The following is a 12053-nucleotide window of genomic DNA, read 5'->3' on the forward strand; positions in this document are numbered from 1 at the left end:
AAGCACAAGAATATTTATTAGCATTCCATTCTATAGAGCATAAGGTTAATGATCGTCTTTTCCTCAACTAACTAGTGTTTGTTGTCTCTAAGCAAAAAGAGATAGGTACCTAGACACCTGTTGTAATTCATGGTAAAGTTAAATCAAAGAGAGAAGGTCCAGGCCTCCGGACAGGACAGCAGTCCATCTGTTTACATCCTGGGGGAGCCTCCCTGCCTCCCTCAATCATTTACGCCATTAGTGTAGATGGTTAGTGGGAACAAAAGGCGACTCCAGGGTGTCTTATCCCCAGGGCTATCGGCATTCTCAGCGGGCAGTTAAACATCTTTACATTTTCGCGCCTTTTAGGGGGTGAAAGCATTCCTTTGTCTTTTAGATTGTGGAGCTAACAGTCCCTTAAGCACACTGCTGGAGAAAGTATCATTTTGTTAGTAAAGTAAAGGGCTGAAAAGCCAAGCTAAACTATATATCTTCAAGAATAAAAAACAAAAATAAGTATAGACATAACCTTGATAGAAAGCATGCATATAATTCAGAAAATATCAGGGGTGTCGGCAGGCCATTCTTCACCAAGGGGCATCCCTGCACCCCTCGGCCCTTCTACTCATCAATTGTTTATTATTTATTGCTTTTAGGAGAAAACCTCTATAACATTTTAACAGAAAGCAGAAGGTCAAGAATAATATATAGATACTTCTTGATCATCCAATTAACCAGCAAACTTAGAAGGACGATGCATATGTATATATTTAGACAAAGAACTGGAGGGAGAAGGAAACATTAACCAGATGGAGGCCATAAACCTAATTCGACATCTTATCTGGGCAGGATTCCTTTCTGCTTGTCTCAAATGGGACTGTGTGCTCTTCCATTAATTAACTGAAAAATATCTTGAAAGTTACCTGCAGGTGGTCACATTCTCTTACTATATCTAATTTTCCTGGGAGGTAATGCCTCCCAAGCAGCCACCCAAAGGAGTGAAAACTGGAGGTTAAGAAAGGAAAAGGAATGAAGGGCAATTAGAAGCAGCACAGGTTTCAGAACTATGTGAGGGGCCGGCCGGTTGTTCTTCACCAAGGGGCGACCCTGCACCCCTCGGCGTTAATCGGCTGGACCCTGTCAAACAGCCGATCAAATGATGTAGCCACGGCTCCCGGCACTCTGGCCCATGGGCCAAGTCTACCAGCACCTGTTCTATTAGAACACAGTCCTGCCGATTCATTTACGGACTGTCCGCGGCCGTCTCCACACAACAGCAGAGACCCAATGGCTCATGCCCGGTCTGCACAGGTGACCCCAGACAGCCATTCCCAGGATGTCCAGGTCTGTGCAGAGAGACTCTTGAGCCACACACAGGGCCAAGCACCTCCCTGACACCTGGCCCTCCGCCCACCCCAGTCAGCCCAGTGGTCAGCCAGCTGTGACCGGATGGGGCAGGCGGCTCAGGCAGACCCCTTCCTGGGCCAACCCAAGAGCTAGTGAGAGAGAGAGACAGAGAGGAGCCGGAGGCGGCTCCAGACATCAGCAGGGTTTCTCGCTGAGCTGTGCCCCAAAGCTCAGAAGCCACTACTTCCTCCCCGCCTGGCAGCCGAGGCCTGTCTCTGACGTGTCTTCTCGCTGCACGGAGCCTGGAGGATGTCAGGTGTGTGACTCCAGACAAGCCAGGTGTCCTGGGCTCCGTTCACTACACGCTCAGGGCTCCTGGATGTGACAATGTGTAAGGTTTTCAAAGGACAGTGGAGAGAATTCCTGCCAATCAAACATTAAGAACTGAAAAGATGGGCCCCCCCACTGCACCATCCTGTGACAGCCCCCAGGGTCTGCAGAGCAGCTGCTCGCTGCCCGGCTTTGCCTCATCCGCAGGGCCGGGCTCCCTGAGCAGGCGTGGCTGGGAGGCCCTCCACCACAAAATGCTTGCTCCATCCCCCACTTCTGCCAGCCGAGAGCCACCACCTGATCTCTGTCCTTCTGTTCTAGTTTGTGGTCGTGGTCAGCATAGTGACATTCAGGCCCCCACACTACGGAGCCTATGTCTTCCCTGAGTGGGCCAACGTGCTGGGCTGGGCGATCGCTGTGTCCTCCATGTCCATGGTGCCCATCTACGCAGCCTACAAGTTCTGCAGCCTGCCTGGGTCCTGGAGGGAGGTGCGTACTCAGACAGGGCTGCTCACCCTGCCCTCTTGCCCGGTCATGTGGCCACCAGGTCAGGTGGTGTCCATGTCCCCGGTCTGCTCCCACCTGTTCATCTCTGACCAGCAGGAAGGGGTTGGAGGGGCAGTGATGCCAGTGGAGAGACGAGAGGCTGACCGGCCATGGGCTGGTGCGGGTGGAAGGGGGGCTGTGCCTGTGTGCGTGTCTGTGTGTGTGCCTATGCGTGGTCACCTGTGTATACAGGTGTGTCTACGTGTATGTGCCTGTGTCCTTGTCTGTGTCTGCGTGCATGTCTATTTGTGTGTCTATGCATGTGCACCTATGTGTACATGTGTCTCTGTGTGTCCTTATCTGTGTCTGTGTCTGTGTGCATGTCTGTGTATGTGTCTATGCATGTGCGCCTGTGTGTATGGGTGCATATGTTCTTGTCTGTGTCTGTGTGTGTGTCTACGTCTGTCTGTCTATGTGTGTCTGTGCACATACGCCTGTGTGCACATGTGTGTCTATGTGCATGCATGTGCGCCTGTGTGTATGGGTGCATATGTTCTTGTCTGTGTCTGTGTGTGTGTCTATGTCTGTCTGTCTATGTGTGTCTGTGCACATACGCCTGTGTGTACATGTGTGTCTATGTATGTGTCTATGCATGTGCGCCTGTGTGTATGGGTGCATATGTTCTTGTCTGTGTCTATGTATGTCTGTCTATGTGTGTCTGTGCACATAGGCCTGTGTGTACATGTGTGTCTATGTGCATGCATGTGCGCCTGTGTGTATGGGTGCATATGTTCTTGTCTGTGTCTGTGTGTGTGTCTGTGTATGTCTGTCTATGTGTGTCTGTGCACATAGGCCTGTGTGTACATGTGTGTCTATGTATGTGTCTGTGCATGTGCGCCTGTGTGTATGGGTGCATATGTTCTTGTCTGTGTCTGTGTGTGTGTCTATGTCTGTCTGTCTATGTGTGTCTGTGCACATAGGCCTGTGTGTACATGTGTGTCTATGTGCATGCATGTGCGCCTGTGTGTGTGGGTGCATATGTTCTTGTGTGTGTCTGTGTGTCTGTCTATGTGTGTCTGTGCACACACGCCTGTGTGTACATGTGTGTCTATGTGCATGCATGTGTCCATGCCTCTTTGTGTCCTCACATGTGCAGGTGTGCATGTGTACCTACCTGTGTGTGTGCCTGTGTGTGTGTCTATGTGTGTCTGTGTACACACGCCTGTGTGTACATGTGTGTCTATGTGCATGCATGTGTCCATGCCTCTTTGTGTCCTCACATGTGCAGCTGTGCATGTGTACCTACCTGTGTCTGTGCCCATGTATGTGCCATGTGTGTGCACACGTGCTCTATAATGTCGAGTGAAGGTGGGAAGGGCAGTGTTCTGAGGGTGGAGGTAGAATCAGGGGTGAGCCCTGCCCTCTCCTGGGGCCGAGTCCACCTGTGGCTGAGCAGGGCAGCAGGAGCCACCAGGCAGGAGCCTCCTGTGGGTTGAGGGGTTGCCCCAGGGCCTCGGAGTCGGGCAGCTTCTGTCACCTGTGAAGGAGGGGGCGGGAACCAGTCACAGGGGTCCCATTACCTCACATCCTGGTGCTGGGATTCCTGGAAGAGACAAAGGACAGGGTCCACTTTGGAAGGAACACCCCGCAAGCTTGCTCAGAGCTGCTGTCGGGAGTTCTCAGAGGCTTCTCTGTGCCCGTGTTCAGCCATCCTTCTTGGGAGCACGGACAGTGAAGCCCTGTTGCTGCACCTCTGCTGGCCCAGGGATTCCTCCTGGGGCCACACAGCATCCTTTGGGCTTGGAGGCCAAGGCAGGTGCCCCTCACAGGGCTGGCACTCAGCCCATCCCTCAGAAGTTAGGCGAGGCCTGGAGCAGATAGGCACAGCATGTGGCCAGGGTCACCGGGCCCTCTGACAGCCTAGGCCTCTTGTGAGGAGAGGGAGATAGCCCTGGGGCCCCATGGCCCCAGCAAAGCCAGATGGCACCATGCAGTGAAGACCTGTCCCACGACCCCCCTCACTGACCATCAGAGCCCAGCCTGGGGAACAGCGGGTGTCTGGGCCATCCCTGTGGGGACCCCTCTGTGCCACCCTCTGTGGAGCCTGTGTCTGTCCCTGACGTCCCACCGGGCAAACTCTGAACACAACCCACACACAATCTCAGTAGCTGAGACAGGTGGGGCTGCGGTGACCTGTGGGAGGGTCCCCTGGAGCCATGACACCTGGAGGGAAAATGTGGCCCCAGAAAGTCAGACACTGTGAGCTGCTGAGCCGCTGCCCAGGGGACCCCTGAGGAGCACTGCTCTGCTCTTTGTCTAGGCAGGGGGCATCAGCTGCACAGAAGGAAGGCCAGCTTCCCAAGGCTGAATGTAACCAAATCAAGCACCTCCCTCTCTCCAGTGACCTTCAGGTGCCGTAAGGCCCTGTCCTGGCCCGGGGGGAGAGTGCATGCCATTCACCTTCACCCTGAGCCCACCATGAGCTCGATGTAGACACAAAACCTTCACCACGCTGCTCATTTCCAGCCAGATGGACTCTGCTCCCAAGTTCAAGGGGACTGGGGGCTGTCAGCTTCCGTGTCCAACTCCGTGTCGACCACCTTGCTGAGCATGTGCCAGCGCCCACACTCTCTCCTTTCTTCTAGAAACTGGCCTATGCCATCACGCCTGAGAAGGAGCGCGAGCTGGTGGAGAGAGGGGAGGTGCGCCAGTTCACGGTGAGTGATGGTCTCCCCACTGACCCGGGGCAGAATTCAGAAGGATGGGAGGGCAACCCTTATGCCTGCACCACAGCCCCCAGACAGCCATGAGGCTGCATTCCCTCATTCAGGAAGCACTCTGTGAGCATGCACGCCTGCTGGCTGGTCCGGGTGCTGCAGGGCCCCCCTGAGGATCCTGCATGAGGAGGGGCAGGCAGCGGGCGAAATGTGTCAGGTGGAGAGGAGCACCAGAGAAAGAGAAAGCAGAGAGGGGAGGCGTGACCAGGGATGGACCCCCGGAGGAGATGGCATCTGAGCAGACACTGTGCGAAGGGAGGGGACTGCCGTCCAGGCCAAGAGAGGCGCTTCAGCACCTGGACAGCTCCCGGCCTCCAGCGAGGCGCTTCAGCACCTGGACAGCTCTCTGGACCTTGGCTGAGCCGCCTGCCTGTCTGATGGCCTTTGACAGGGTCACAAAGGCTGCTGGGAAGGTCGGAAGGGGTCGCAGAGGGCCTGGGGATGTCAGGGGAGGCCCAGGTAGGAGAGGGTGGGGCTCGCACCAGGGCTGTAGCAGGATTGATTCTTTCCCTTCGCTCTACATCTGGGAGCCATCGGAGCTTGTGTGCTTCACCTGTGTGCTTCGTGTGTTTTTCCCAGGCATTACAGAGCAGGTGTGGAAAGCGGCCCTAAGGTTGTTGAGAGCACAGAGGAAGCACGTGACCTGTCTTAATTACCACAACCCTGCAAGGAACGTCATTACGCTCTCTAGCAAGAGGGGGCCCCTGATGCACAAGAGGCTAAGGAACACCTCGTAGTCACACAGCTGGTCGGCGGGTGGGAGGTGACCTGGGTGGGCATTCCCTCTTCCATCACCCTGTGAGAAAGCCCCACTTAGTCGAGGACACTAACGTCAATCATGAATGCTGGACCACCTAACCCTTCCAGGACTTGGATGTGTTGACTCAAAAACCATCTGAGGGGCACAGTTTTAGGCAGAGGTGGGTGGGGAGACAGACTGAGGCAGAGAACTCACTCTTATACAGGTCGATGTACAGAGGATTGGTGCAGGCTCTCTACTCTCTGCCTTATCCATCTCAGCTCCCGTCTTTATTATTTCTTCCTCCTGCTTTCTTTGGGTTACTCTGTTATACTTTTGCTAACTTCTTAATTTAGACCTTGGACTGTTAATTTTTAACCTTTCTTCTTTTCTAATATAAGCATTCAAGGCTATGAATTTCCCTCAAAATACCCTGTTGGCTGCATTCCACAACTATTAACGTAATATTTTCCTTATTATTTAGTGTAAGTGTATTTTAATTTTCATTGTGACTTCTTCAACTCGTGAGTTTTTTAGAATCTGTTTTTGAGTTCCCAGATGTATGAGGATGTTTAATTCATCTATTTGTTATTAATTTCTAAATTAATGCCTTGTGCTCAGACCTCTATGCTACCTATTCTTTGAAGTGTGCTGAGTACTTGATCCACTTTAGGTAGTTGTCTATTCCCCACTGTTGATACACAATTCTTCTGTCCACTAGATTAGGCTTGTGACTGTGTGGGTATGGGGTCTGTGGATCCATGGTTGTTGTCAGTTCTGAGGACTTTGCAGCCACACCTTCAAATCCTGCCTCTTGCCTTCCTCTGTTTCACTTTGGGGCTCTAGGGTGTGAGGCTTGCCCTGGGTCCTCCAAGTCTCAAACTCTTTCAGAATTTTTTAAAAAGTTTTATGTCTCAGCTGCTCAGTTGTACAACACACTCTTGTCATTAGTGCACAGATGGCTACTTCTTGTTTTTTTTTTTTTTTTTATCTACAGGACAAAATAAACCCTGTGAACCACCACACGAAAACTGCACATTCATAGTAACATCCACCTCCCTGTCTGCCCCCTCCCATCCATCCCTGAAGTAAAGGACCTTCATCTAGATGGATCTTTCCTTTGTCTCTTTTACTATATAGTTTTGTGCATCTATGGACATTCCTATATTCCTAAAAAGTAGATTTCTTGGTTTCAGTTGCTTTTAACTCTATGAAAAAGGCGTCATGCCAATTGACTCTTTTGAGTTCGTTTTCCCACTTGCTCACATTACAGTACCTCATCCTCCTCTTTGTGTTTCCTATTCCCACAGTTCAGTGGGCCTTTGAAACTGTGGGCTTATAGTTTTCATCAAATTAGGAAATTTTTTGGCTACCATTTCTTCAACATTTTTTCTACCCACCCCTTCAAGGGCTGAATCGCACATACTTTAGGCCACTTTAATTCTCTTTCCTCTATCTCTTTTATTTTGTGTGCTTTCTGTTGCTTTTTGTTTCAGTTCACTAAATTTTTTTCCTCTGCAATGTTTAATCTGCTGCTAATCTCACCAGCATATTTATCATCTCATACATTATAGTTTTATTCTCTAGAAACTCAATTTGGGTCTTTTTATGTCTTTCATGCCTCTACTTCAGTTTTTAAACGTAGAGAGAACAGTTATAATCACTGTTTTCATGTCTTTATCTGCTAAATCTAACATTGGTGTCAGTTCTGGGTCAGTCTCAGTTGATTGACTTTTCTCTGGGGTTGAAATTTTGCCTCTTATTTGCAATTCTGGTAAATTTTTTTATTGGATTCCAGATACTGTGAGTTTTCCCTTGTTAGATGCTGGATATTTCTGCATTTGTTCCGGGATGTAGCCAAGCTATGTGGAGATGGTGTGATCTCCTAGGGACTTGCTTTTTCAGATTTTTTATGTGGGACCAGAGCGGCACTTAGTGTGAGGCTCATTATTCCCATTGCTGCAGCGAGACCTTCGTGAGTGCTCTGCCCAGGGCCCCACCAGCCATGACATGCTCAGTCTGCTAGAGGGAGCAGGTCAGCTCCCAGCCCTGTGCACATTTCATAGACTGTTCCCATGAATCTCATTGGGTGATTCTTTCCCGGACCTCGTGCACCCTGAGTATGCAGCTGAACGCCTGGGGGACCCTGTGCAGTTACTGGGGCTCTCGGTGCAGTTCTCTCCCCTCTGGACTCCATCCTGCGAGCTCCAGCTGCCGTGGTCTCCCCAGCACTCGTCTCCACAGAGTTCACTGCCCCTACCTGGGCTCCCCCTTCCCCTTGCTGCAACCTGGAAATTCCTTGAGGCAGCAAGCAGGGACAATTGGACAGCTCACTAGGGATCACTGTCCTTTGTCATCTGATGTCCTGTGTCTTGAAACCATTATTACACACACATTTTGATCATTTGGGGTTGATTCAGAGGGTAGAGTAAATTCAGTCCCTGCTACTCCATCTCGACCAGAAATATCTTTCTGTGTAATTATAGTTCATTCGCTCTGACGGCCACACAACATTTCATCATGTGAGGGACCACAGTCAGCCATTCTCCACCTCGCGTTCTCCACCTTGCGTTCTCTACCTCGTACCTGCCTTGTTGTATTACGCTTCACTGACAGCTGTATTTTTTACTTCATCTCTGAAAATTACATTTGGTCCACCTGTGTCTTGTGAAATGTGCATCCTTGTAGGTTGCATACATCACTTTTTAAAACATCTCTTACATAGCTGCCCGATAATCTGACAGTCACAGCCTCTCTGGTCTGTGGGGGTCTGAATTAAACTTTCTGGTTTCTGCTGACCTCACTTGGACAGAGCGGGCTGCCATCTGTTTCTGGGCTTCCTTCTTTTCAAGCTTATACCTTGGTCCTAATCTGTGAGAATTCTGAGAGGCCCCAAAGCATGCCTTCCTCCAGAGAAGTCCCCTTCTGCTGCTTTCCGTGCCAGGACAGAGGACCACTTCACCTCCAGGGGCTTGGGCTCAGAGCTGGGCCCCAAGTGTGGCTCCCCTGTCACCACTAGTCTGAAGTGGGGTGGTCACCACAGAGTTGATGCTCTCCGGTCTGGATACTGGACCCCTCCTGGGCTCCACCAGCCCCTTTCGCCTCGCACCACACCACACCTGGTTCAGCATGCACTGGAGGCCCAGTCGGTGGAGGGAGTGTGTCCTAACCAGGACTGGAGATGTCCCTGCATGTCGCCCCAAAGGGGTGTGACCAGCACAGATTCAGCATCTTCCCATCCCCGGTGTGGCTGTGTCAGAAGTCAGGCCTGCAGGCTCTTGTTTTGAAATGTTTGAAAAACACAGTTCTTGCCATTTAGTGTGATCGAATGGCGTGTGCTCAGAGTAGGCTGAACAAACAGCTGCATAATAGCAGAGATGACATTTGCTGGACGACTAAATAGCCCTCCTGTTGATCTCATCCATCCCCGGCGGTAAATGAGGCTGCTCCCGCGCCCGCCTGGGGTCACATGGAGCAAGACAGAACTGCAGGAATCTGAGGCCCCAGGAAAGTGCCGTGGGCACCAGGGGGCATCACAGGTCACATGCCAGCCAGCAGGAGTGCCCTCTGCGGCCAGCCTCAGGTTTGCCGTGCCCACTGTTGGTCCGCCTGGCAGCTGACATCACGCTGGCTGTAGCTGTGCTGGCTGACGTCTCTGTCAGCAGCAACTGATTGATATAATGGTAAAATGGGCTTCAGTCTGAGATGCCCCAGGAGCAGGGCGGGGCCAGCCCCCTGCTGAGCTCCCCGGTCGTGTAGCCACAGCCTTCTGCTCTGCCGAGGTGTCTCTCAGCTACAAGCTGGTCGTCGGCCCAGGAGCCACCTTCATCCAAGTAGTTTCTGTTTTCTGAATAATCCCTGTTTTCTTTCAGTTTCGCCACTGGCTCGTGGTGTAGAGGGGAGCAGAGAAGGACAACCCACAGGGCGGCTGTCCCACCGTGGGAGAGACACAGGTCAAGGAGGAAGCTCTAAGTCTCGAGAGAAAGGAGGGCTGCTTCCATTCTCACTTCTCCTCCACTGGAGACGCATGGGCTTTGCCTTCTGACTACTCACACCTCCCTGTGCTGTGGGAGAGGATGTGCGTCTGTCCCAAGTTGCTGTGATAACACACCGTAGATCTGTGCCTGTCCCCACAGGTAGAAAGCGTCCGAGTTGTGTCCTATCCGTGTCGAGCCGCCCCCTTCCCCCTCGCTTTACCCAGGGGCTGCCCAGGCACGGGTCTGGCGGCCCTCATGTGTTGAGGAGAAATACGATAATTGTAGACGCTCTCTGCTGAGAATCCTGCCATTCGCATAGCTCCCTGGACCATTTATTTTGCTCATATTAGAAAAGCCAAGTATCCTGTCTTGTCTAATTGTGGAGAAGGTGAAATGGAAGAAACCGTGCAAACGGCGAGAAAGTGGGCCACACGTCTCCGTGTCACTCACACAGTCTGTGCTGAGCCCCCCGGGTGGGTCCTGGTGTGAGTGATGGGGATGCTGTTTATTTCCTTGTAGCTGAGACAAACAAAACTCCATGGAATTGTGTGGGCTGCCACCTCTCCTGCCCACCAGGGGGGTCGCCATCAGCTCATGGTCAGCTCACCATGGATCCCCTGGCTGCAGGGGAAAGCAAGCTCCCTGCGAGCAGGAAAGCAGTCCCACCGGCTGGACCCTGACCACGCAGAGCCCCTGGGGCAGGCCTCCTGGAGACCCCACCAGGGCAGCCTCGAGCCCTGACCTGGGGAGGAAGAGCCCATCAGAGTTTTATTTCTCTCCAGCACACATCACATCAATAACACTTTCTGTGTTAGGGAATGGCTTTTTAAAATCTCATTTACCTGTGAATCAAAACCCATGCTCAGAGTGCAGAGTCGGTTTCTGACATTCTGTTTCTGACGTTCCGGGTTTTGTGGACGAGAACGTTAGCCATATGAGGTGAAGACTGTCGGCCAAGGGCTGCTGTCCCCAGCACACTGGCGTCTGTCCCCAAGGGAAGAGTGGCTGTTGGGAATCGGACGCAGCGCACCATTGAAGGTGCACCAGGAGCTCGGCTCTGTGCCCGCCACAGGGAAGTCGCGCTGCGCATGCTGCTGACACAGGTCCTTGGGGAACCTGCTCAGCCGTCCCCAAGGCGGACCTCAGCCCATGGCCCGTGGAACTGGCCACTCAGGGAAGCTTTAGCTTGTTGACCAGAGTTGTTTGCGGTTGTGGCCAAGAGGACTTGGTCTGCCCTCTCAAGGAGCATTGAGTACTCTGTGTAGAAAACCAGTGTTATCTGTCTGTCTGTCTCCATAGTCAGCATCTGTGTGGGTTACCACCACCAATAAAACCTATGTGGGAAAACGGCCGTGGCTGTGTGGACACTTTTTTGCTCGACCCCATTGGTCTGCTGGGCGGCTGCCACGGGCTCACAGCTCCCACCCCCTCACAATTTCTCCTTCTCTGGGCTCCTCCCCGCCCTGGGGAAGCACAGCCAGGGGTTCACCCGGCCCCTCCCCAGGGCTGTGTCTGCAGGTTCCACCTATGCACACAGCTCAGCACTATCCTGTCCTGCCTCTCTCGAGCTCTCACCTGCCCGACCAGCTCCCCTGCGGCCTCCCCATGTACCCAGACTCCAGCCCTGCGGTCTGACTACCACCACACAGCCCAAGCGTATCTCTGGAGATGTGCCACCAGAGTCCTGAATGGCTCCCTGCCCTTGGCCCCTAAGAGTGTCCTATCCACTCAGTGGCCAGAGGGGCTCTTCTAGACACTGGTCAGTTCAGGCCATGGACCAGAGACTTCTGTGGTTTATCGTTATAACCACAATAAACACTAGTGCCCCTACTGTGACTTTCATGATAGATACTAGTCACTCCCGCCAGGCCATGACCCCCATGATAGGACACTGGTCACTGCCCCAGCCCACATGATCATTCTCACCCCAGGTTCCCAAAAAGCATCCTCTTCCCTTGGGTCTCACTCTCCCAGGGACCATGGGAGCCACACAAAGTCCTCCTGTTGGCTCCACCCCACTGGCCATGCTAGTGAGCCACACCTCAACCATCCAGCACATCCTGGTGCTTCTTCCCTGGGATGCCCTCTGCCCCTTGGCTGTGGCCTTCCCTTCCCAGCTCCCGCAGGTGTCTCCATCTCTCTCAGCCTCTGGATGTCAAAGGGGAAGATGGAAGATGAGCCATCCCGACAGACCCCGGCCTGGCCATCAAACCGGCCCTGAGGGGATTGAGTGAGCTGGTAGGACCTCCATACTGCCAAGTCCTCTCTGCTCCAGGGCACCAGGGGCCTTGGGAGCAGAAGTCATCCGCTTTGACTGACTGTTTGTGGCCTCCGTGGGTGCGGGCAGGACCCTGACCTGTTCTGTTCCAGCTGTGCGCTCGTCCAGGTGTAGCGTGGGCACCTGCAGACCCCGGGAGG

The 12053-nt window shown here is 52.9% G+C and overlaps 1 protein-coding gene across 2 annotated transcripts in view; it reads left to right on the forward strand.

Annotated features, from left to right (window-relative positions):
- SLC6A3 (solute carrier family 6 member 3) overlaps positions 1–10986 on the forward strand; it is a 39486-nt gene extending 28500 nt beyond the window's left edge. For both annotated transcript variants that reach the window (XM_008544183.2, XM_070587254.1), the window contains exons 13-15: positions 1978–2145; positions 4788–4859; positions 9531–10986. In XM_008544183.2, the coding sequence (XP_008542405.1) occupies positions 1978–2145; positions 4788–4859; positions 9531–9554 (264 nt within the window). In that variant the 3' untranslated portion in view covers positions 9555–10986. The remainder of the gene's footprint in view (positions 1–1977; positions 2146–4787; positions 4860–9530) is intronic.
- The last annotated feature ends 1067 nt before the right edge of the window (positions 10987–12053 follow it).

Source organism: Equus przewalskii, chromosome 20 (assembly GCF_037783145.1).
Source record: "Equus przewalskii isolate Varuska chromosome 20, EquPr2, whole genome shotgun sequence".
Lineage (NCBI taxonomy): Eukaryota > Metazoa > Chordata > Mammalia > Perissodactyla > Equidae > Equus > Equus przewalskii.